This window comes from Fringilla coelebs (genome assembly GCF_963513975.1).
Source record: "Fringilla coelebs genome assembly, chromosome: 15".
NCBI classification, from domain to species: Eukaryota; Metazoa; Chordata; class Aves; order Passeriformes; family Fringillidae; genus Fringilla; species Fringilla coelebs.
The window spans coordinates 13,535,174-13,561,173 of record NC_140041.1 but is presented as its reverse complement, the minus strand read 5'-3'; the positions used below and the strand labels follow the sequence as shown (position 1 = coordinate 13,561,173).

The 26,000-nt window shown below is 45.6% G+C and overlaps 1 protein-coding gene across 4 annotated transcripts in view; it reads right to left on the bottom strand.

Annotated features, from left to right (window-relative positions):
• GRIA1 (glutamate ionotropic receptor AMPA type subunit 1) overlaps window positions 1-26,000 on the bottom strand; it is a gene marked incomplete at both ends in the record, with an annotated part of 113,352 nt that overhangs the window by 40,802 nt on the left and 46,550 nt on the right. For 3 of the 4 annotated variants that reach the window (XM_084215738.1, XM_084215737.1, XM_084215739.1), the window contains 4 exons: window positions 1,199-1,360; window positions 11,809-11,862; window positions 16,276-16,460; window positions 18,177-18,416. In XM_084215738.1, coding sequence (XP_084071864.1) covers window positions 1,199-1,360; window positions 11,809-11,862; window positions 16,276-16,460; window positions 18,177-18,416 — 641 coding nt within the window. The remainder of the gene's footprint in view (window positions 1-1,198; window positions 1,361-11,808; window positions 11,863-16,275; window positions 16,461-18,176; window positions 18,417-26,000) is intronic. The other variant, XM_084215740.1, reaches the window with a different exon arrangement.

Here is a 26,000-nt window from a genome sequence, read left to right as displayed (position 1 = left end):
ATCAGCACTTGTCTTCCTAATTGGTGCTTTTTAGCAATGATGTTAATTCCCTAAAACCTATAAAAATGTACTCATCCCTGTGGGGAGAGGCATCTATGGACATCTTTCCATAACCACCCCTGAAAGCCTTCAAATAAAAATCCACTCTTATATTGCCTCCTTGCTAAAAGTATCTTGAGTTTCATTTCCAGGTTAAGAAAAAGGCAACACTCTGTCCTCACCTCCTGTCTAGGAAGTTCAGCAGCATCTTGCTCCCTGTAATCTCCACTGCCCTGTTGACTCCTAAAAGTTGGTTTTGACTTTCACAGCTGGGAAGTGAAGGGGAAGCTCCTGATTTCATTCTCTGAAGAAGACTCAGCCCTAAAAGTCCTTCACCTGTTACCCAAGCATTTGTGTTTAATCAGAAGCATTGACCTGAACTTTGAAGGAGCACATTATACTGTGTAAATGTGAGCTACATGGAATCAAACAAGGGACGTTTTCTGGTCACAGATGGAGACCAGAAAATTCCATCTCAATTGGCAAAAATTCTGCAAAACATGAGTTTATTGAAGCAGAAACTTGAACAGAAAGCAGTGTAAAACTCTTGGCAAGAACCATTAGTGTTAGCTCTTTTTTCTGTGATCACCTACTGATTTAGTTGTTTTCAACTTTCTTAAACTAATCCCAAAGCTAACATTTCTATGGCAGAGTGTTTGTATTCATTTTCAAATATTAAACAGAAGAAAACAACCTCTCCCTCCACTCATCCCTCAACAGCTTCAGGGCCTTTTGTGTCAGGAATTAAAATACTTTTTCCCTTTTTCAGTTGTACCCACTGATTTGAAAATCTCAAAAAGAACATCTGGAAAGACTTTATTATCACTGGATGTCTTGTAAACAAGTCAAAGGTTAAGGACTTCAAGAGGCTTTTTTGTTTTTATATATTGAACATTATGAGATATTTAACTCTTAGCTTCGAGGGGGTGAAAACTGGGAGAGTGAGTGAATACATTAAATTTTGTATTTCTTAGGAGGCAGTAACTGCAGCCTAGTAAAATTCAGATAATGTTAAGGCAAATGGAACAGCTAATGTTCATAATTACACTGAGAGTTTCTCAAGTGAGCATAAAGAGCCATGTGTGATCACAAAGAGGTGAGCAGAACTTGAACTGAGCCAGATGGAACCAAATGAAATGCATTTTTTTATACCACTTGCCTTTGGCCTCTTCCAGTCCACACGTGGATGCTCTCTGGCATCATTATTCCTCCACTGCTGCATGATCCTGGCAGGAACAGTATCTGTGTAATTCACCAGCTGGAAGCCAGTGACATTGGCTCCACTCTCTCTGAATTTGGTGAGGTCAATGTCCATGAATCCCTGGTACAGGAGAGAAACAGGAGAAGCTCATCAGAGGAAGACACATCTAGATGGGAAAGAGGAGTCCTGCCTATGTATGAATATGGCAGACAGCTCAGGAAAAATGTATTCCCTCTGGGAGGAAATGTCCAACTCAGGAGAGGCACCAGTTCCCCAGCCATGGTGTGAACTTGCTTTTCTCACAGGTTCTGAGTAGTGGAAAAATGTATCCTGAATAATGGATTTATAAAATATATTAAAAAGTTTTTGTCAACCAGCTCTAAATTTTATACAGAATTGTTCACCCAGCCCTAATTTTCATGGACCACTGGATAGGCTACTTCTTTTCAAATCACAGTTCACAGGGAAAAACAAATTCTGAACAATGAATTTCCAGCAGATCAGGAAGGAACTGGTTGGTCAACTTCTTAAAGGAGTTTTACTATTAGAAAAGTCAGTTTATAGAATTTTCTCATTTGGGAGAAAAGAAGGTGCTTTTCTAGACTTTAGATTACTAATGAAATACATTTCTTTCATTTCCTTATGGTTCTTGTCCCCTTCTGGCTCTCTGCACGTGATGAACATGTGTGCAAACACACATGTGCATTGATCAGGGTGACGCTGCAGAATTAGTCACTCCCCTGAGTCAGAGGTGAAAAATTAATGAGAGACACACTGCAGTATGGAGGAAGGGGTGATTTCTTGGTGTCCCAGCTTCGATCCCAGCTCTGCAGCCCTGCAGAACTCTTTGCAGAGGTGCTGGGACAGGGGCTGTGCCCTCCTGCTGTGTGTGGGACAGGCTGAGCTCTGCTGCTTTTTTCTTCAGGAACACAGGCACAAGAGATGTACTCAATTATTTGCACTGGCACCATCAGCAGCCTTAATGCCTGAGGGGAGATGAATGGGAGGAGAGTCACAATGCCATCATCTGAGCAGCAGCAGGGCTGGCTGGAGCTCTGCCTTCCCTGCTGCTGAGTGTTCTCTGCAGGCTCCTCCTCAGCCTGCCCCTGGGTTTCTCCCCCTTGCTTGTTCCCAGACTCACCATGATGGTGTGAGATAAAAAAGCCAAGGTACGTCATTTCCAGGAAAACACCAACCAGCTTCCCAAAATGATGCTCTCTGTTCACAGGCTGAGGGAGCTAATTAGCTGATCAGCCTCCAAAGTCAGGATGGAGCCATTAGATGGGAACTGTTTTGGGAATAGACCTTGCCAGGAAAAGACTAAATTGCCCTCTCACATAAGTGTCAGACTGAGGGAGTCATAAGTGACTCAAAAATGACTTTAAAGACTTTCACATTTTTTCTTCCAGCATTTTGTAGGCAATTTGGCATCCACTTACAAGGCTGAGGATTGGATACTGGTGTACAGATGCTCTAAATAGATGGCTTGTTTTGCTTCAAACTACAGTGATTTAGGTTAAAAGAAAAAAAGTGGTATTTTGTGCGTGCATACTCCTCAGAATGCTGGTTAAACCCACATCAATCTTGTTTGTAATTGCTGGCGTAGGGGTTTCAGAAAGCCAGAGCTGTGATTAATGAATAGGAAATGCAGCAGGATGATTGTCCCTGACATCTTAATGCATTGCAGGCCAAGTGGGTTTTGACACGTAGAGCTCCTAAGGTTCAGTAAGAGGGACCTCACAGGTTGCCAACTGGTTATTCATGGCTAGGACCAAATTACACTGACATTTTGCTCCTGGGAGCTACTCAGGGGAAAAAGATCTGTCAAAAGAAACTATGGCAGAGCAGCTTGAAGTTTGTGCAACCAGCTCCTCTTTGTGAGACCTACAAAGGCATGAAGAAAAGTCCAAGTTCACTGCAGAGTATGAATAAGATGACTGGTGTGTTAAACCCCCTCAGAATGCAGATTTAAATAGGAAAAAAAAAAAGTTATGACAGCAGTGATGAGACAGCAGTGGTTGAAACCACTGTATTTCACTGCTTTCCCCAAACAAAACCATTCTAAAACTGAAGCAAATATTCAACAATATTCATTGGGATTCATTGCATAAAATTGGGATTCATTGCATGAAAATTTTAATAGTCTGAATAAATGACAGAAATTATTTCTTCCTGAAGATTGTACTAATTTTTTCCCACTGATTTTTGACGTAATTCACGTTCTTTAAAAAGTGTGGAGACCTCTGCAGATTCTCCAATCATTTAAGGCATTTGGGACCATAGAGGACATCATTAACCTTGAAGATATCTTTGCATTTTGGCTTCTATCAATGGCTGGAATAATTGTTTTCACCTGTTAGCCCTCCTTCACATGCCCCAGCACAAGGATATTATAGGAATGCTCCTAATTACAAAGGAATTTTAATCACCACACTGAAATCTGCTCAGAGCAGGTCTGGGGAACATGAGAGCCAATGAGCACGGAAATCTGGAGGTCAAATATTTTAGAAAATAATTCCCAAAGCAGCAAACATATAAACAAAAAGCCATCAAGAGTTATGCAGACTGGTTTTTGAAAATGCTTTTATTAACAAAGTGGCAGCAGGAATTCAACATGCTTATCTGTCCTTCTGGAATATCACTCAGTGCTTGTAGGAAACAGGAGAACAAGAGAATTACAATGTTTGCAACTAAAGAAATCATCAATCATCTGTCACTTTGTACTAACTATAGACACATATTGCAAAAAAGAAAAAAGAGAGATATTTTATTTAGTTTTCAACTGGCAGTATATGAAAAACAGAAAACAAACTCTTAAAACTTGGCTAAGAAAAGACTGTAACCCATGACTAAGGGGCAGCAGCTGTGCTTTTGCAGTAATATGTTTAGCATCAACCAGTTTGGGAAAGAACAAGCCCAGAAATGCTTCCCTCTGTCATCCAACCAAGCACAGCAAGAAGTGAACAGCACTGGAAGGGTGTAACCCATGTTGCCCCATAGAGTGATCAAATGGTTTTAAAACTGTTTCTGAAATTTGCCAGGGAATACTGAAAAACCCCACTTTGCAGCCATGCCTGGGGCAAGTTCAGGGACATGAGCTGAGGGAAATGAGCTTCAGGGAAATGAATCTGGCTGTGTGTGACTTTCTTCAGGCTCTTCACACCTGAAGCATTTGGGATGTGTCTGTTGGACACACAGGGATCAGCCTTCTCCTCCCTGCACAGCACTGAAATCCCCCAGGGAGGAAGAGGAGGAATATGGGAACTCAGACTGCATCCCCCTGGAAAAGCAGGGCCAGTGTAGGTGCTCCAGGGGAGACCAGGTTCCTGCAGGGACCCTGTCCCTGGGAACCATCCATCAACCCATCCATCAACCCATCCATCAACCCATCCACCAGCCCCCAGGGCAGGATCAGCTGTCCCTCGGACTCAGACTCACTGCACAAGAGCACCTCAGCAAAGCAGAGGATGTGCCTTCCTGCCTTGCACACGCCTGGAAACCGCCTGGCTCTCTCCAAATGCCACGGAATGAGCAGGCTGACAATGAACCACACAAACCTGGTCCCTCCTCCAGCCGGCTCTGACTCACAGCATCTGCAGCACACGGCTCCAGCAGCAGCCAGGCTGGGTCCAAAGGAGGGAACTTGCTCTTTAGCCCATACCACGGGCTCCTCTCTGCATTAATGGAGCTCACAGAGCAATTAAGTGCAGGGTGTTGCTGTGAGGAAATAATATGGGCAGCTATTACAGACCTTTGTGGCTTCAAATAGAAAACAAGTACTGGGAAGGGGTTTATCCTCCCCGTGCTTTCCTTGATGCATCTGTTCTTCATGCTGCTTTTAAACTGAAAGCACTTTTCAGCCAAAGGTTATTTTGCTGTCCCATTTGCTGCCTTGGTTGCTGGGAGAGGCATCAGCAAGTCACACATTTATATTCCTCTCCACTGCTTGTGGGCTCAATCATCAAAGGAAATGCATAATGCAGGAAGACTGATGACTTGAAATGGGCCTCATGAATCCATCTTGATTAAGTGGCCCACAAAGGATCTGCCTTGAAAAGAAAGTCCCTCCAGAAATGAGCCAGCTCCTAATTTATACCCTGGACACTATGAGGAGCCAGACCACTGAGTGGGCAGCTGTCAGTGTAGGGAAAACCTCATCCCTCTGTCCACAAGCCTCCTCAAATCTGGAGCTTCACAGAATGCCCTGCATCTCTCCTTTTACGCTCATATTTCACCGCCTCACTGTCCTAAACTCTGCCTCCTGATGACCCTCGGTGGCACAGCTGCTTGTGGGACACCATCTCAGCAGTGGCAATGCACCCACACCCCCAGATTCTCTTTGTATTTCACTGAGCTCACATTAACTGCTGGCCCTTTCCCTGCAGGTGCCTCCTGTGATGCTTTTGAAGCTGCAGAAGCAGGGCTGAGCTCAGGGTAGAGCTCACAGCCCAGCTGAAAACCTCCCTGCCTGTGCTCCAAGCTCCTTCTTTCCAGGGATAAAGAATATTAGAGAGTCTCCTTGAAGACAGACAGGTTTCTGAGAAACAGTGCTGTTTTCTCTCCTCCTGCTGCATCTTCTGAACTCTCCAGATCTCCCCCTGAGACTGGCAAAGTCAGCTTTGAATGAGGAGAGGGGAAAACCACCCCTTTCTCTTGAATTGCCTGGAGAAGGCTTGTTGGCTGAAGGCAACAGGGCCCCCTGATCCCAGGGAGGAGTATTAGGTTTTTTAAGTCTCTTTCTGTCTGGGATGAAGAGACTGGAGTCTCCTTTCTCTTTTCTTTAATAGGTTGCACACTGAAATATTCCTTTTCAAGCCAAAAGCATTTAAGCAATTCACCCTGAGCTTGGGTGGGTGCCACAGAAACCTGTGGCAGCATTGGGAAACTGGCCCAGCTCTGTTTAAATGCATGACTTGCAACACCAGACTACTTCCTTGCAGCAGATTTTATGATTATAAGAAACTTTGCAAAGCAAAATTTTTGCTTCTGAATGGCTGTAGATCAGCTGAGTGAATACAAAGTGGCTCCTGTCATTCCAAGGTACACCAGTGACTTACTGCAGGGAGCAAGAAATGGAGTGTTTCCAGCCAGAGCATCTCTAATACCCCAAATTATCTTCAAGCTTAACTTCTCCAGTGAAGCATCATTCCTCACTCCCATCACTTTGTATTAATAAGGAGGGCATGTCAAAAAAGAGCCCATCTGCTCCAGTCTCGTTCCACTGTGCCTTCCAATGGGAGAGGAGTTCTCCTCTGCAGAGTTATTCATGTGTCACATCCCATTGGGGCAGCAAAACCCACTGGGACTCAGGAGTGAGTGAAGAAAGGGAAAGACAGACAGGAGAAGGGGGCACTATCAGACAGCTCCCCACCCCTGCAGCTTGATGAGAGTGTTTTCTCCTGTCTGTAGTTACAGCACAAGCCAAGTGAGGTGAGAATCCAGACTTTAAGCACAAGGGGTTGGAGGTGAACAGCAACTTTTCCTTGGTGCAGCTCTGCAGATTATTTTTTTTTTTGTGCGTATTATTTGCTCAATCTTGCAGCTGCAGCACATTGTGGATATAAATGACCACACACATCTTGTCAGAAGGCTCAGTCCAGGCAGGGGAAGGGATGTTCTAGGTGGATGTTTGCACATTAGAGAGCTTTCAGGGCATAAACTGATTTAAAGGTTTGGGAAATGTGCCGTGCAGTGGCAGATGCCATGAATTCAATCAAAGATATGATTAAGGGATGACCTGATCCCAGTTTACAAGGACCAAAACATCAGTAATGGAATATTTTGTCTAGCAAACAGAAGCATAAATCTGGTCGAGGAAGCTGAAGCTAAGCATGTTCTGACTAGAAAAGAGGACAAATGAAGTCACCACGAGGCAGACACTATGGATTTACACATCACCACTTGCAGCTGAGCTGGGATAATGGATTAGGAGACTGCAAATGGCTGAGGAAACCTGTTAGTTTAACACCATTTTGCTGAAGTTTAGGCAAACACATTTTTCCTTCCAATAGCTGTAATATAATCTGTCACTCACTCACCTGATGCTCTGATTTTTTTAAGCCACAGTAAGTCACTCATGTTTTTGAGTCCTCATTAACTACTGCAAAAATCCTCCCAAGGTTGCTGCTCATATTATCCTGTGTGGGCAAGTTTTGTATCAAACCAGATAATTTCCTTATGCATGAGACACTCAAGTTCAAGAAAAATTTAATTCAGGGCACTGCTGTGTCTTTTACTATCAGTAATTCAGATGAGATAATGTTATATGGGGTTCTTTTGCTTGATAATTTTTGAATCAAGACAGAAAAGCTGTTTGGAAGCAAAATGCAGAATTTTCACTGATATATTGTTGGTTCTTTCTGGGAAGCAAAGCTGAAAAAACAGCTCTTCAAGACACATTTTCATAAACAAGGTTTAGTTTCCATCTGAGGGGGGGAGATTTAGAGATGGTTGAACTGGGGGAAATTGCATCACCTCTTACGCTCCTAATTGGTGATTTTTGTCAATTATGCTAATTTGCTAAACTTATAACACTGCATTCACTCCATGGGGTGGTGGGCATTTTGTGAACATTCTTCCATGTCTGCCTCTGAAGGCCTCCAATAAAGACCAACCTTTATATTACCTCCTAATCTAATATTTTCTCAAAGTGTGATGTTTTATTTCTAGGTTCCCTAAGGCATCACTGGTAACCTCCACCAGCACCACAACTGCCAGCAAAGGGAAACTATCCAGGGCCCAACTCAGTGCTGACACAGGCTGATGTAGAATGACACAGGAAATAGTGCTTATCTTTGCTAATCAACACTGTTTTTATCTTTACTTTTCCCTGCTACACCTGCCATCAGCAATCTCATACACTTATCTATTCATCTTCAAAAAAAAGAGCCCTTGCTAAAAGAACAACTTGGACTAATGCACCGGGAAAGAAAAAAGAGGCTAAAACACTGGATGTGGCAGCTGTCTTTCATACTTCTCTTTTAAAGACAGGTCACATGAATGTCCCTTATTTAATGACAAAGATTTTTCTCTGCCCAAGCTGATGCTCTCCCACTCCTGACAGCAGTCAGCTCACATCCACGGCATAGGACAAACAGATACACAAAGCCAAGGTTGTGGGCAAAAAGCCTGAACATCAAAAGAAAGGAATCCCAGAAGTTTCTAAGCTTGTTCCTCTGATAATATTGACTGTATTTTTTTTTTCCTCTTTGTGGTTGCTAGAACTGATGATCTCAAAGGCTGAGAACAAAGCTTAGAAAAATGAGACTCACAGAAACAAACACTTTCAAAAGTGGCCAAATCTCTTTGAGCTCCAGACGGGAAGAGAGAGAGAGAGAGAGAAAGAGATGACTGCACACTGCCAGCTCACCTAACAAATACCCAGGTGAGCTCTGGGAAAAGCTCACTGGGGTAACTCTGATGGTTACTGGTTAAGGACCAGGATTTCATCAGATTGCAAAAGCCATGAAGAGTGCCAAATTTGCCTCGAGGAGAGGGAGGGATGCTCACAGGAACCCTTCCCCTGGCAGGGACGTTGCAGTCAGACCTTCATGGGATGGGCAGGGCTGGGGACACAAGACAAGCTGTGTCTTTAGCAGGTGTAGCAGTTTCAGAGAAGGATGTTTGCCCATGGCCTAGGGTGCAGAATGGTTTCATTTTGTTTGTGAGCAGAGAAATATTATTGTCTCACCTTGGCAACAGCAATTTCACTGAAAAAGAAAGCTGTTCCTGCTAGGAAACACCAGCTTTCACTTGCTGCTGTCAAATTCTGCTCAGCACTCTACTACAGCTCACCCAGAGCAGCTGCTGGGCAAACACACAGCGAGGCTAATGCAAGGCAGTGACTGCTCATGGGCTGGCTGTGGCCAGACAGGGAATTCCTCCATTCTAAAATGTGCCTATGGATGATTTTTTTTGACCTTATTCAGCTTGCACATTGCCTTGCAAATTCATTTTGCACTCCTGATGGAACACCAGTTTGAAGCTTCTGCAACTGGGCAGTGGTGTGCTGCTGCTTGGCTCTTGGGTTTCTTGGCTCTGAACAAGCTCTGAACAAGCATATAGCTAAAAAAAGGGATTTAAGTGGGGTTATCCAGAAATGTTTCCCAATATTTCTGCCGTTTCCATTGCTGTGTCCCCGTTCTTCCATGCCCAAGTAGGTTAGGCAAAAGGCAGAGGCTGGAAATTCCTCCCCTTGCTCCAGCTAGCACAGGAAACTCGGCGGCTACGAAGGGGCTGAGGATTCCCTTGGCCTGATCTTCACACTTAGGGTGAGAGTCCTAACTCAGGACTGCCTCAGGCAGCACAGGGCACGGAAAATACCTCATTTGGAAACCCAGCACTTCCAGATTTTAGCTCTTAATTTCTTCTCTGAGGACTCAGTGCTCCAGAAGGAGGCACTTCCCCAAGCAGGGCTGCTCTCCCGGCACGCGGGTACGGGAGTGTGTGTGGGCAACGCACGCCCTGTCATCCCAGGACATGTCTGCAGGGGAAAATGAGGGGTGTTTAAGGTCTACCACTATGAGTGTGAGTCAGTGGGAATAAATTACTGCACGCTACACCCTCTGAAGGCTCTAATCCAGCCGTGAGGTGTCCTCAGAAGAGGGTAAAACCTACTGTGATCTCTCGGATCAGAGCGTTTGCACCAGGGTTTAACCCTGCCAGAGGCCAGCTTCTGCCAATCTCCTATGAAATCCCTGGCCAGCCCCACCAAGGGAGGCTTGCTGTCCTTCCTTGCTGCCCTGTGGTCTCAGAAACATGGGATCTTAGGGCTTTTTTGCCATTCTCCTTGCTAAATCCATCATCCAGTAGCTCTCGTGTGGGTGCAGCATGTTACAGAAGCTGATTTGGCTTCTGGTGTCTGAACCTTACCACCCTGGAAAAGACCTTCTTAACCTTGAGGGGTGCCAGGATTTCTTTATAAATAGTTTTCCCATGTCGTCTGATTATCCCCTAGTCTTCTTTCTCTTTTTAAGTACTCCCCTCTCTGACTTTTGGCCCTTGTGTGATGCTGGGTTTTAAGGAGCAGGAAAGACCAAAGGTAAAGCTTGAATTCCTTTCCCTCTGCTCCTTCTCCCCAGAATCCAAACTGCTGGGAAAGCACACCAGTGAGTTCTGGTGGTCCTGTGAGACACTGTGGGACCCAAAGCCCCCTCCCCCGACCTGCAGTGGAGGCAGAACGTCCCTGCAGAGGGCCTGGAGAAATGAAAAGCCTTTTGCTCCAAGTGAATTATTTATAAACCCTGTTGGCTGAGTATGCAACCTTTCCCAGGCAGCTCTGTCCTCTCAGCATTTGTGTAAAGGCTGAGAAAACACATTAAAGATGGGACAAGTGTACTTTCTCTGGGTGAAGGTGAGGGAGGGTGGTATCCTAAGAAATGTCCTTCAGATCTCCTACACCTGAGTGTTAGTTCAGCTCACCTCGTGCCTTTAATGCATTTATGCTTATGAAACTGTGCAGGGGGAAGAGGTGATATTGTCATTCAGCCTTCTGTGTGGGTGTACTTAAAATTGCACAGACATGTTCACTCCACTGACTCCAGTTCACTTTCCTGCTTAACTTTAATGAAGGGACTTTCATAAACATCCAGGACCTGGGTTATAGCAAATAATAATTTTTTTTTAAATTAGCCACTGAAATTATTGGCTGCTCTGTAGTTTTGCATGTCCCCCCCTGCACAAGGTAACATTTTAATCTCTGTAATTACACGGTAGGCAGCCAGCACAGGGTGCAGGGTCAGTACAGGGCACTGCAGGGTAATGATGTGGCCATTTTTGCCTGGTAAATTACAGAGTTATCTTGGGACTGAGAAAAGGAGAAGGGCAGCAACTGCTTGACTAATTGGTAGTTTAAAGTTTAATTACCCCAGGGCTGACGTGCTGCCTCCCAGATGCAGCTCTGTGCTGAAAGAACAGGTCCAGAGCCTGCACATGGCTCACCCCACAGGGACACACGAGTCCCAGGAGGCAGCAGCAGCCCCAGAGTGCCAGCAGCAGCCCAGCCTCTGCAGGGCATCCTCCTGGATGGATGGACACATTTGGGGAGGAGAGGGTAGGAGCTCTGCTGTGGAAAACCTCAATTTCCCTCTCTTACCTCTCCCCTAATCTCCCTAGGCAAAGGAATTTTCCATCCTCCTGTGAGACTTGCTTCAGAAAGATGGTCCTGCCACTGCCCAATGCTGCTCTGTCCTCAGGCAGCACCTCCCTGCATTAAAGGGAGAATCCTTTCCTTAAAGAAATCTTTGCATTCAATTCTCTCCCTAGAGCCATGACAGTCAGATTTCATTTAGCACCAAGGGGGGAGTGATAAAATTACTTTGGTCTGCATCTGTCACCCAGCCAAGGTCAAATCTCTACAAAACCCCAGCAGACTTGGAGATACCCTGCAGAAAATCTTGCTGGATCAAGAGAGAAAACTCCATGAGAAGAGCACAGCAAAAGACTTTGGTTTTTTTTTTTTTTTAACCTAGAAGGTAGATGAGAAAAAGAGTGTACAGCTCAGTAATTATAAATGTAGTGCTTTACAAAACTGAGAGAGAGAAAAAACCCCACCAATTAGGGTAACTCACCATATTTGCCAGAATGTAGTGGTAGCCATTGCCATTTTTTTCAAGTGAGATGATCTGTGAGATAAAAAAGAAGGACAATTAGCAGAGATCGACTAAGGAAGAAGAATATCAGTTACCTGCCCTTTCTCACTCTTAATTTTCCTTGCTGAGACTCTTCAGCTGTGAGCAGGAAGGCATAGCAAAAGAAAAGTTCCCAATCTTATTAGAGGATGGCCAGAGCTTTCACACACGATACCTGAGCAGCAAATCTGAAATTAGACAGGACAAGAACCCCAAGAACATTGTACAGGCAGGGAGAGAAAACAACCAAACCAATCTGCTTCCTACAGGCCCAGGGAGAAAAAAAAAGCCTTAACAAGATTTGTATTTCAGACACCAAAGGAACAAATGTGGAGTTGGAATCCCTGTGTCCTATAATGCAACTGAAACTTTAGGCAAAATTAGAGAGCAATCCTGCACATCCTGCAAGCTCCAGCCCCTGCTGCAAAACACCTGCCTGGGAGAGATGGCTGGAAGTTCAGGTTATGGGTAAGTTTTTGTGCACCAGTGGAGTTTCAAACTCCATTTCCAGAGTGAAGCTGTTTGGGCAAGCCACAGAGGATTCCCCTGCATGTTCACTGAGATAATTTATAGATTCATATGCGTGGTGTTCCACTACATGTGCTTTGCCAATTGCTCCTTTGTCCCTGACACAGCAGAGTCAGGTTTTTATTTTCCCTTATCAACACAATTTCTTACCAATCTGTAAGAACTGATTTTTTCTATGTTAGCTGGAAAAGTTTCCCTTTTCTTTTTCCTTTTCTACCTGTTGCAGATTTTCCGGTGACTGGGGGGAACAGAGGCACTCATCACATGGCCTGTGTATTTTTCTCCCTTGATTTAAAAAGAGTACAGAAAGAATATACCTAAAAGTCTCTATTATTCTTGTTGACTCCATTTTTTCATTGAAATTCCTCTCTATTGATTTCCAACTGCACTGTTAAATTCTTACTAGTTTACTAGAGTCAGATACCATCTGCAATTGAGCCACTCTACAAACAGAAAGAAGAAAGTGGAAAAAAAAAAGGCCCAAATGCCCTCAAAGCCTGTACAAACACAAGATCTGCCAGTTTCTGAGAGAACTCTGCTGTTTCCATTAGGTTTCTTGGCTAGCAACACTACCTCTTATTTCCATTGTCATATGAATTGATTCCGAATTGCTGCCTGCATTGCCAACAGGCACGGGCAAAATCTGCACAAACTGCAGCGAGGACAGAAAGATCCTCACAGCCAGAATGATCCCAAAGCCACTGCTGTGTCAGATCCAGCCAGAAATCGGTGTATCCAGGACTTGTCTCTGGTACCAGGCTGGCAGCAGGTACTTGAGAAGTGTCAGATGAGGGCAGAGACTGATCCTCCCCATGGGACAGCACTCCCAGATTATCATGAGCAGTCATTTAGGGATTTCCAAATGGATAATAAATGAGCTGACACTTGCTCTGTGCAACTGGTTCGTCTGCCTTAGCCCTTCTCTGATGAAGCGCTCTTGTATGCATAATAAAACTCATCTGGTTCTCAGCGTTAACGTGGGGGTGGCAATTAACTCCAATGAAGGCTTCATTTAAAAGCAGCTCCTTACACAGCTAATGCCAGCTTCCCTGAGCAGGATCCCTCACTGTGGCTTCTGCTGAGGTGTCTGGAGCTCTCAGAAAAATCCTCTGTCTCCCTAAAGCTATGAAGATATGCACTTCATTATGGGTGGTTTTCTGAGTATCTTCCACTGCCTGATCTAAGAAGCAAAACCAGACCAAACTTGTCCCTTTCCATCCATCAGCTGAGACTGACCTTTGCAGTAAGCCCCAGACCTTGTAGGAGGAAGGAGAATCTCTGGTGCACTGGGATGTCTAAGAATTATGATCCAATTCCCCTTTTCTCCAGTGTCAACAATAGCTGGCATTGGCTCCTCCAGCCCCAGCTCTCCTTTGTTATTTTATGAGGTGTCAGAGCCGATGAACCGAGGAGCTGCCATCCAGCTCTCCCTGAGCTGTTAATCTTACAGCCCATCCACCTGAATTATGAAGCTCGTTTCCTGTGTTTTACACAGTTATTTGTGATCTTAATTTATTTTAAAACGCTTGCTCAGTCCTAATGTGTCCGGACAGCAGTAGCAAGCTGAGGTTATAATAGCATTTATCACTCCTCCTGACTGTGGTGAGAGGCTGTGCTGGGCTGCATGCTGATTGCTCACTTGGGCCACCTAGGTTTCATTACCCACTTCTTAATGGGAGAGTTTGACATCTATTAGAGAGAAATCCTCTCAGAGTGAAACACTGGCAGAGGAGAAATTCCAGTTACTCATTTTAATGAGAGACAAGGAAGAAACAATAGAGGGCTTTGATGGAACACAACCCACCAAGCACTTATCCCATTAAGGCTACACTGCACAACCCCACGGCAACCTGCCCTGATCCAAGGCCTGGCTCACAAATGGCAGCTGCCTCAGCAAAGACAAATCAAACCCTTGAGACACAACACAGAGAAACCTCCCAGAGGAAACCAGGTCATTTTTAAAACACAGAGCACTGGCTCCTCCACGGCTGAGGGCCGCCTTGCTGGAGTCACTGGTGCTATTTGTGTTTTGTGTATGGAGGGGAAATGAAAAGCAGCAGTGTGGGTGTGAGAGGCACAGGTGCTGGACAGCCATCCCCAGCTCTCCTGCTCACTGTGGAGCACAAATCACAAACCCACTGCCACTGAGAGACAGAGACAGGCTTGTCAGGGAAGAAGATAAATGCATTGAAATGTCCCCGAGAGGCTGAGGCAGCTCTTGGAATACCTCAGACAGTCAGAGGGACGGGGCAAACAGCAGAGTGACATTCCCACAGAGGCTGCTGGTGTGGTGAGCTGAGAGACCAGCCAGCTGCCCAAGTTAGAGCTCAAGTTACAGTCCCAGCTGAATTTCACATGATAATGAGCTGGACGCTATCTTTGAATCCCTCCAGTCATCTGTTTACTATGAAAAACCTGGCATCACTTTCTCACACTGGGACAACTACCTCTGCTCTCAGAAATCCTGGTGGACTTGGAACAAGACTGTTAAAAAGGATGAAAATGGACTACACACATCTGAAAAAGTTGTTCACAGCCCCATCCTTCACTGGAGTGTTACCTCCCAGGCACAGATGGCTGCTGGAATTGCTCCGTAATTTTTGTAGTAAAACACAGCTTTGTACCTCTTCTCCCTGGGAACTGATATTTTTTATAGCATTGCAAAACAAATAATCACAGTATCTGGATTTTTAGTGCTCTTACAAATAGTTTTTCCTTTTTCTAGGTTAAACACTTGCTCCAGTGATGTGAAGAACTTTGAAAGAAAGCCTTATTTTCCTGCTCATTTCAAGATGACCAGTAATATTTTACTATACAACTTAACATCCTTTTAGACAAACTAGGCTTAAAAGCCTGACACTATTAATCCTAGAAATTTGATATACTCTAAAGAAAAGACAAATTCACTGCCCAGGTCTTGTCCAAAATTTTGTTCAACTGTAGCAGCTCCATAGCCAGAGAGAAGATTTTATGCTCTGGAACAACCTGTTTTCTCTTTCATGAATGTGACCTCGGCTTTGAGGTTACAACTTGCTCTCTGCTTTGTTATTCCATGTAACAGAGGAGCACCCAGAGACATCCAGCAGGGATGGATTGTGCTCCTCCCTGAGCATCTGGTGAAATGTCAGTCCCTGTCCCAGACAGGGAGCAGCTGAAGTGTGAGACAGAGATGACAGGTACCTTAGATAGGAAGACCGGTGAAGCATGAGGTAAGAGAGCTGATTATGATGAGTAAAGCAGTGGGAATTGCCCTTTCCAAACCCTTCCAGTGGTGGAAGGGCTGTAGGTGTGAGAGGGAAAGGTCTTGTGGCTGGAGTTGGAGTGTGGACACAACCCATCCCTGGGCATGCATTTGTCTCCTGTCCACAGAAATCCCTGTTCAGGACAGATGTGCCATAACCCTTCTGTCCTGCTGGCACAGGTGGGAGAATCTGGTGCAGCACATGGAGGCTGGAGGACCAGGAATCTGGCAGTGCCAATCCACACCTCCAGCTTAACTCAGAAACTGGAGAAAGACTCTGCAGAGCCAGGAGTGCCACATCTTGTGCGCCCTGCTTGGAGGAATTAGCACAAAGCAAATCCCATGGGGAGCAAGGGGGTGTAAAGGGCTCAGCAAAGGAGTCAAACAAGGAGGGAGCATGGAGCAGTGGAGCTCCCTCAGCATGAATTCACGAGAGCTTGTACTGTTCCTGCAGCTTTACTGTTTCCCCAGTAACACAGCAGAGAAATGCCTGTGAGCCCAGCAGCTGCAGGCACACACCCCAACTCCAATGAGAGCCACAAGGAGACCAGGATCAGGCAACAAGGGGGAGAACTTCTCCAGGGAGAAACTCTTCCCTGCATGCAAGACCCCTCCCAGAAGGCCCCCACCAGCACAACCTTGTTAAGGATGATGTTCAGCCTCTCAGACTCGCAGTCCACCACCACCAGCCTTTCCTTCTTCTTCTCCAGCTCCTGGAAGAGCATCCTGTAGCCCTCCTCTGTTGTTGTCAGGATGTTGACAGCTGTCACCTGCCAGTTCTTCTCAGCTGCAGTGTCCAGAACTTTCTGCAGGACTGACAACCCTAGGGTGGGAAGAGAAGGGGGAGAGCCAGGCTTTAGTTGAGCAATGGCATCTGTCCATCCTCCTGGCAGCCTGTGTAGCTGCCTCAAGCCAGGCTGGAGACAGTCATGAGAGTGCAGCAGACCTACAGAGAGCAGCTAACAGTCTAGATCTGACCCAGACTCATCTGGGCTAGAATTAATGACTCCTGTTTTTTCTGGCCTAGCACAGATGACTCTGGGTCTGATTTTCCTTTGTAATTGGTAGATCAGTCTCGCTGATCAGGCCCTGCTGTGGGATTCAGATAAGAACTCTAATCCCCGTCTTCCTGTTCCCCAAATAACTTGATTTCTCCCAGCCATTGTTTCCTTCTGATCTTTGATCTGCTTAGGCTGTGTGCTCCTAGGGTTAGGGACACCCTCATCAATCACAGCACACTGCCACACTCAGCATGCTTCTCTCTCAGCAGCATCTCATCAGGAGACCATTACTTTTAGAATTATGTTTCTTAAATTACATTCACAGCTTTCTAGAGGGGATGCACATAGCAATTCTCTGGAATCATGCTGGACAACCCTAAACAACCCTGTGCTTTTGGAATATTCCGTGTGCCCATGCCTCATGACAACAGAAAGCAGGTGGGATGCTTTCATACCTTCTCCTTGTCTCTAAATCCCATCCTGTCCCTTCAGGGGATAATTAAAACTTCCAGGACAGAGATGTGAATCACCTTACCTATGCTCTATCCTCCACAAGTCTGCTTTGCTCGCAGCCACCAAGCCTGGAGCTTTAAAGGCATCTGAGGGCTGGGAAACTGAATCATGGAGCAATGAGCTCTCTAGCCCTTTTTGGGTTTGTGGTTTAGAAAGTTAGATAACATCTTCCATTACCCCATTCTTTTACATAGAAAACTGACATGCACCACCATGGGGAATTTGGAGTTTTCCAAGCTATCTGCCAGAAATACACATTTCACCCCTGGCTGTGGGCTTAGGTGAGATCTGAGCAAGTGTCCATTCATGTTTCTAAACTCAGGACTCAGTGCTCTTGAGTTTGAGAGCCCAGCTCAATATGGAACCTATGGAATAGAAACAATTTCCCCATTTTGAATTCCAAACCATTTGCACATCAAGTACTTCCCTCCTGCTGATGGGGCTTGGATCTGACCCCATGAACACACCCACACACACCCCAGGTCAGGCTGATGCCTCTTTTAGAACAATGCTCACCTTCAGCAGAAAGGGATATTTAGAAGAAAAACCAACAGGGAAGGCATAGGTTGACCCAACCCACGACTTTTGGAGGTAAAGACTCTTTCTACACCACTGTCTTTATCTGCCTGGCAACCCCTAGAGCTGTGCTGAGAAGGTCCTGAAGAAGGAGGAACGATGAGGAGGACTCCATCATATCAGAAGGCTAATTAATTACTTTATTATACTATATTATTCTATACTATGTTACATTATACCTAAACTGAATCTGCCAGGCACTCAACTCTGCACACACTGCTCTGAATCTCGTGACTCCCAACACACACACACACACTGCTGGACCCTGACAGGCCAAGGAACCAAAACACCATCACTGTGGGTGAACAATCTCCATACTGCATTCTCCTTCGGCACAAACACAGGCACAGCAAATGGGATAAGAATATTCTTGGGAAGAATTGTGCCTTGCTTTTCTCCGTGCAGAGGAATGTGGGGCTATGAACCCCTCCCGGAGAGCTGTGACTCACCGCGGTCAGCGTCGTAGATGTAGACGAACTTCTGCCAGCTGTAGTGCTCGATGACGCTGATCAGGGCGTCCTGCAGCTCGGGGCGCAGCTGCAGCACGAACTGGTTGGAGGTTTCCACGGGGAAGCTCGGGGTTATGAAGCAGACGTGGAGGGCCCCGCAGAAAGACGTCAGCATGTTGACAGTCCTCCTCTCATAAAAGCCGAAGATGGCATAGACGCCCTTGGAGAACTGCGAGCAGACTGCAGGAGCAGAGGAGAAGGTGGTGAGGGCAGAAAATCACGGAGGTTTCTCAGCAATGTCACCAAAATAAACCTTTTCCCTGAGAAAAGCTGCAGGGTTTCTCTGGACTAGATAATTTTCCTCCAAGTGGGTGGGTCGCTGAAGGCAACCTGTGAAGAACAGGGCTTGTGGCCATGGAGTGCCCTGCCCTTGGTCTCCACAGACCTATTTTACTTTTGATAGGAAGAAATTACTCAAAAGAATGAAATCAGTGTCCCCAAGGCTCTGCTGAAGATTTTGCAGCTTCTGGAGTAAAATGAGTTACCTGAACATAGGAACCCTTCAGCAGAAAGAGGCTACTGGAGCCCTGGATGCAATCAGGGAGCAAAGGAAAGCCTTTGCACAGCAGCACAGCCCTTTGTGGCCAACATCTCCAGAGGGAAACCATGGGTTTGACCTCAGCAGCTGAGGACACCATGCTGAGAGAACATCTCAGCAAAGGTTCACCAAGGTTCAATGCAGCCACAGCACAGCTCCAGGGGGATCTGTCCTGGGGCATGAGCTGCTGGCTCTGAGTCAGAGCCTCTGACACTGGGAGTTGGTACTGGGGAGCACAACTGTGGCAATTTCTGGTTTCCTCATAAAGCCACGGAGACAGAGCTGTGAGCCCAGTGAGGGATCAGCAGTGTCCTGGGAGGTTCTCCCCCAGGAGGGCTCACTGGGCTCCCTGGCATGTGTCTGTCTGTCTGTCTGTCCTCAGCCCCTGTGCTGTGCAGGGAGGGCTCCCTCGGGTTGGAGCCCTTCTCTGCAGAGCACTTAATGAGATTGTGGGAGCTGCTGGGAAAACGCCTGAGGACCTCAGTGAGACAGAGAGAGTTCACACTTTGTGTTGTAAAACTTAGCCCCTGAGACAGTCAGACTCATTCAATATCACCCCTGTTTATGGCACATCCCAAGTTACCATCCATAAATCTCCAGGCTGGAGGTGGTGGCAGTGACAGCACTTTTCCTGTGTCAGAACTCTTGGCACTAGTGTTTCCTCCTCTTGTCACTCTGACTCTGAAGACCTTTGGCTGTGACATGTATAGTGACTTGACACTTCACACATCACTTGCCTGCTCTCCCAATGCAAGTGCAGGCTGAGGAGTTGGATGTGACATTCTGGGGTCCCCTGGCAAGTGCTCTGCAGTGCTTGGGAATCCCCTGACCTGATTTCTGCTGCTAACTGCCAGTACCCAACCTTCTGCATGTGTGGCTGCAGACAGCCTCCTAAAAACAAGGTTCTTGCACCTTAGCTGGACTCCATGTGAGCTCTGTCCCTCCAGCAGGGACCCAAAGTCAATTCTGGCTGGCTTAGAACCATCCTGGAAAAGACTGTCTTGTTCCTCACTTCACTACTGCCAGCACCAAACATTCAGAGGGAAGAGCAAGAAATCCTGCTTCCCACTGTGCAAAGCAAGTCCCTGCTCCCGTCTCACCCCTGAAACAAAGCAGTCAGGCTTCGTGGTGCTGCTGAGAGCTGAGAATGGAATCTCATAAGACTGAAGAAATTTTTTCCTTTGTCTTGGATCTGAGCCCAGTTTTTGGGCATCCCAGTCCCGCAGTTTGTTCACAGGGTTGCTCATCCTCTTTTCACTGATTAGCACCTGTGATCTCAGCATTTTCCTCCCACAAGGGAATTTGCTGTTCTGCAGGGCAGGGACGCCTCAGAAAGCCCAAACTGAGACGGAAATAACCCCCTCTTCTCTTTATGTTCACAGCAGTGCCTCTCTTTGCAATCAGCAATTGTGTCTGTATCAGCTGGAGTCACTGCCCTCATCATGAGACTGACACATCCCAGAAAAGCAGCAGATACAGATGGAAATAGTCTGAGCATCTTTTCCATGTGGCTGGAGCAGTGGGTCTAATGAAGGGTGTGAGATACCATATGTGAGAGATCAGAAGTGATCTCTAGAGACCCGGGCTTCAGCCTCACTGAATGATTAAAGAGACATTTTCGGGACAGCTGAACAATCCAGTACAATTAATAATCCAGACAATAAACTTAGCTGGCTTGGTTTGTTTTGTTTTAGGCAAGGCATGGCTTCCTTGGATTTCTTTGCTATTCAAAAGGAATCTATCCTTTTGCATCTCTTTTTTTTCTTTAACTTTGTGGCTCAGTCACGCTCAGGCATCCCTCCTACACTGTTCTGAGACATCATCAGTGCCAGCATTTGAAACAGATTGTACCAAAGACAACTGGGAAAGTGAACACTCTTTATCATTAGTAAGTTTGGAAAGAACCCTCACTTGCTTTGTACTTGCAGGATAAGAGAGGCCATGGACAAGAAAGATAATTTGAAAAAAAAAAAAAAGGCTTACCAAGAGTTGTCTCCCAAAGAAAAACAAAAAAACCCTCTTGTGTCAGTTAATCTGGAAGAATGAAGAGTGAGAGCTGTAGCCACCTTTCTAGGACTGAACATGGCATAATGTAAAAGCAGTGGCTGCAAAATTATGTAGATCTCAGGGCTATTTTAAATTACAGATGCTCCAAATGAATTTACACAGCAAAGCTAAAAAGAAATTACTTGCTTGTTATTTAATACACTAAGAGATTGCTGGAACTCCTTACATTTCCTTTAATCATTTCATGAAGCAAATTTGTTAATTATTCTGTTCTCATTTGATTGCTCTGCAACTCCCTAAAAATCTACTACTAAGAAGTGTAAACCTTAAGTACAGGCAGCAAATATTTTAAGCTCTCTTTGTTTTTGTAGAGATGAGCAGTCCCTAGCCTCTGACCGACAGATTTGTAAAAAGACTGAGAAACATAAAAGGGATGAGAATTGTGCTGGAATGCAAGGTCCAAGAAGTTGAGCTCTTCTGGTCAATTGGCTGGTAACACCATCACCCTTTCCAAGCCCTGTGCTGGCTATCTGTGAGCAGCTGGCTGCCCCCAGCCCAGCCCCTCCTGCAGAGGAGAGCTGCAGTCAGCCTGGAGACCAGCTCCACCAGCTGAATTTGGACAGTTCCACCTCAAGCTCCTTCCTGCAGGCAGGAATCTGGGTGAAATCCAGCAGCATAAATGTTTGCCTATCCCAGGCTGGGAGCAGGAGTGAGGAGGGTTTGCTTGGATGCAAATGCAGGCATCTGTGGCTGTTTGCATGTGCTGTTGGTGGCCTCGGGGCTGCAGGGTGGGAAAGGACAGAGAACATCAGTTCTGGGCTGTACCTCACATCCTACATTGGATTTGTAATTTATTACAGAAGAGTTTCCCTCTAAAGTAGCCCTCGGAAAATACAGTCCATAATGATTGGAACCTACTGCTGTGCTCTCCCTGATCAGTCTTGTTTGCTTGATCAGTTTGGGATTTGGGGATTTGTGGCTGAGGCTCTCCCAGTGTGTGCTGCACCAGGCCCCGTGGTGCACATCCCTCCTTCTCCAGGCAAAGGATTTCTCCCTGAGATCTCCAGTGCTGTTCAACAAGGAAAATTAGGTAAAAGCAGAGGCATTAACAAGATTGTCACCTGGTTATGCTGAAGAGACAATCCAGTGACAGCCAGCTGCTCTCTCACCTCTGCAGAGTGGCTGTTGCAGCCAGGTGAGGTGAGAGCTCATCTGACTGCTCTAAAAACTTTTCTAACTTACAGCAAAAGTCAAAATGGATTATAAGTTAGTTTAAAAGTGACTGATGTGGTAGAACAAGCAGGGGACACTGCCTCTCTCCCCCTGTGGAATGGTAGCCACCCGGGAGCTGATGTGTCCTTGAATTCAGATGAGGAAAAAGGCATCTGTGGTTCACTCACTTGGAATCCACAGACTCCAGGATTTCTAGTCCTTGCAGTGTTTCTCCACAGCTCTCTTTTCATATGGAAATATTCAAGGTAAAGAATGTACATCAGAGAGAAACACTGATTTTACTGAAAGCACACACCGGAGAGGACAATTATTTGGGAGCTGAAAGAGGCAGCTCTGGCCACCTTTGCAGATGCTTCCAAGAAAGAAAAAAATACATCAGTAAATACATCAACACTCACAACTTTAAATTGCACATTTTCTCTGTGGGAGAGGAAAGCAAAAGAGGTGTTTTGAATCTGTAAAAATTTATGGTAGATTTTTTTTTTTGGCTGCAGCTCTTAACCAGAGCAAGTAGATGAACAAGATTGATTTCTGCATTGGGACAGTCAGAGATATTTCACAAGTGTTTGACCTGATCCACGTTGTTGAGGGTGAAAGGCAGATGTCAGATAAAACAGATATCTCTTTTAGGTTCTGGTGAAAGAAGATAACCCAAAAAGTTTCTCTCAGAAACCATCCCCACAAAGAGGGGCTGAAATAGTCTGAGGATTTGAGGCAGGAGGAAGGGCAAATGGGCTGCACAGAAGGATGGAAATGAGGATTTGGTCTCCAGCAGTGAAAACTGTGCATTCTGCTGAGAATCTGCAAACAAGACTGCAAAAAGGTAACTGCTCTCCAGGGACACAGCTGGGGAGGAAGCCTGGTAGGAGATCCTGGCAACTGCTCATCTGCCATCTCCTTTAGAAGCAGAATTTTCACCACTTCACTGAATTTAAGACTAGAAAGGGACATTAGATCATTTCTACTGACTTGTTGTATCTCATGGACTATTAAGTTGCACCCAGCTACCCCTGGAGGGAGCCAATAATATGGCTTAGTTGACTCTTAGGAGATTCAGCTGCTGCATGTGCCTCTGTCAGAGAACAGAAGTAGCAGAGACAGTGCTAATACCCAAAGCCACAAGAGAGGTAAAAAACCTGATTAAAGAAATATCCCCAGATGTTTCTCACAAATGACTCGTGTTCTCACTTGCAAGAGGGGACAGGCAGCCCAGATGGTCCCTGCCAGATCTCAGAGGGCTTCTGACCCTGGAGAATGTCATGGTATCTGGGAGGGAAGACACTGCATTTTCTCCAGGAAAGCTATTCCTATGATGCTGAGCTGCACATATGACTAAATTATCCCCCATAGCCCAAACAAAAAAATAGAGAAAATATAGATTGCAAAATAAGAAGAAATCTTTGAAACTACTCAGCCCAGCACGCACCAAAATCAAAAAGTGCCTTTTAAAAATTGCAAGGTAAGGGTGGCCAGACTGTGTGGGTAATAAAGCAGTGATCTCAGTTATGTCAGTTATCCCCTGCAAGCTGTTAAAGATGAGCCCTGCAATGCCTGCAGCCCCAGTACCTCCTGGGACACACAACCAACAGCCTCACTTGCAGCAGAGCATACTCACTGACAACAGTGGTGTCAAGAAGCAGCTCCCACATGCTTCCCTTTGCTCACTTGCAGTGTGCTTGTGCACATGTGGGAAAGAGGAGGGAGGATATGCATGCATAATTAATTCTCAGCGTGCCCTGCCTGGAGGCGACCCTGCACGGAGAACCTGACATCAGGTTGGCAAAGCTGGTGGGGTTCCAAGGAAAGAGCTCTGGTGTCTGCTGCAATTAGGCTCAGCTCAGCTTTCCTCCCCAATGTTTGTCCTCACAGCTCTCCTCTGTGGCGTGGGTGCCAGAGCATATCCCAACGACAGCATGTTCCCACAGATTTCTACAGCAGGGGAAAGCCAAACAGATTCTACACTCCCCCATTGTTCCACTCGTGTGTTTAGCTGACAGCAGATATGTCCCACGGATTTGATCAACTGCAAATCAGGCTGATGTGCTATCACAAGAAATACATGTTTTTCTTTCAAATACATAAAAGGTACAGAACAGTGCTCCCTTCCATCATTTCTCTGCGCTGCTGCTCTAATGATCCTGGAAGCTGGAGAGTAGTGTTGGCTTTTACATAAAGATCTGCTTTCCTTCCATATTTGAACAATAATCTGTGACTGAAGAGCTGCTCATAAATGCATATGCTGATAGCTTCAGTTTTTTCAGTGAAGTTTGCCAGCCTAACAAATAGTTTGCCTGGCTGACAAATTATAAGTTTCCTTTAAGATCAAATTTGATTTGGTGTTCTTATTTCTCACACGCCTCTCTGTTTTAAGAAACAGAAGTAGCATGGTGGTTTGGTCACCAAAAACTCACAACATGGACTCTTATTTATATAAGTGAACTTTTGAATTAAAATCATGGTGGTGGAAGATACAGTCATAGGGGCTTGACTTCAGTCTCTCTAAGGAACCAATTGATGGTCCTTGCTCTTCCACTTGTGTACTTCACATCTCAAAACCTCTTCTTATTTTTCTACTAGAGTCTTTGAATGCAGTTCTTATCCAGTGTGACTGCAAAACAGAACAGAAAAATTCAAATATCAAAGGTTTTAATGAGGTCACTGAACTTGTTGAAATAAGGAAAGAAGGAAAATTATGTTTGTGTCAAGATTCTACTTACTTGCTTTATTTGTTTTTAAAAGTGTTTTAGCAACTTTGGGGTTGCTAATACTTCGTTGAGTCACATATAAACAAGAATTAAATATATTGAAGGGTTTACAGTCAACACAAACTACTTCTGATCACTTTTAATAGGAATTAGATGCAAATCCCTATGCAGAAGACAGTGAGATCAGAAGCATCCTTAAGAGGGTCTCATTTCTTCTGTGGGTAGAATTAAATTATTATTCTAATAGGGATAGCTTGGCTAATGAGGATCCTGTGGTTAACAGATCAGATTATGTGTAAGGAGAAATGGGTCCATTGCCATCTCTGTGTCAGGTTTGTTACTTAATGATGGTTTGGATCTTTGCTTGGGAGGCAACTGCTTTTCTCTGAGCCCATCTGCTCCAGTCCCTTTGGTCAGAGGCTGACTTTTGCACCGTGCTCATTCAGACCCAAAACAGGACCCATTTCCGAGCTGGAAGCACTGATGCCATGCTCTCAAGCTGTGTAAGGCTCTTGTTGTCTACTGCCTTCATCTCTCTAGTGTCCCATAGCAGAGCCACAGCTTTTCCACAGCACGCCCTGCTTTCGTAACTTAAAAACAGAAAAGATCTGCAGAAGGCTCTGGTGCCTGGAAACACCTCTGCATTTTTCAGATCTAATAAAAGATTTGACCTTTCCACCTTGTCTCATTGTTTCAATGGGAGTGTTTTCCTCCATGCCAGTCTGGCTCCTTTCTGGGGGACAGCTAACAAACCCATTTGGGATACAGTCTTCTGAGAGCCTTTTGCAGCACAGTTTGTCTTTGAAAATCCTAGAATCATTGAATGGTTCTGCTTGGAAGGGACCTTAAAGATGTGTCAGAACTGCCTGACACTGTCATCGGGTCTGCTGGGCAGTCTGGCTTTTTGCTGTGTCCAGAAGGAACCCAGCAGAAAATGCTGCTGTGCTGGGTTCCCTTGGTTTCCTTGGTTCCCTTGCTAGTTCCACTGCTGCTGTGCTGGGCTCTCCTTGGGTTCCCAGGAGCTCTGCAAAAGCAGCTGAACTCTCTTACCCCACAACCCTCACCTCGAGCTCCTCTGCAGCCACTCTAGAGGGAAGGAGTGATCCCTCACAGGGCCCCCAGCTGCAGATGGATGTTCCCATGGGACCCACGGACTCAGGAAGACCAGAGATCCCTGCTCTCACCTAACCTTCCACAATGAAATTGAGAACTCATAATTTGTCCTCGTTGAACTCTCTGTGTCTGAAGCAGAGACATAAATATTAAAGCAAGATTACTACA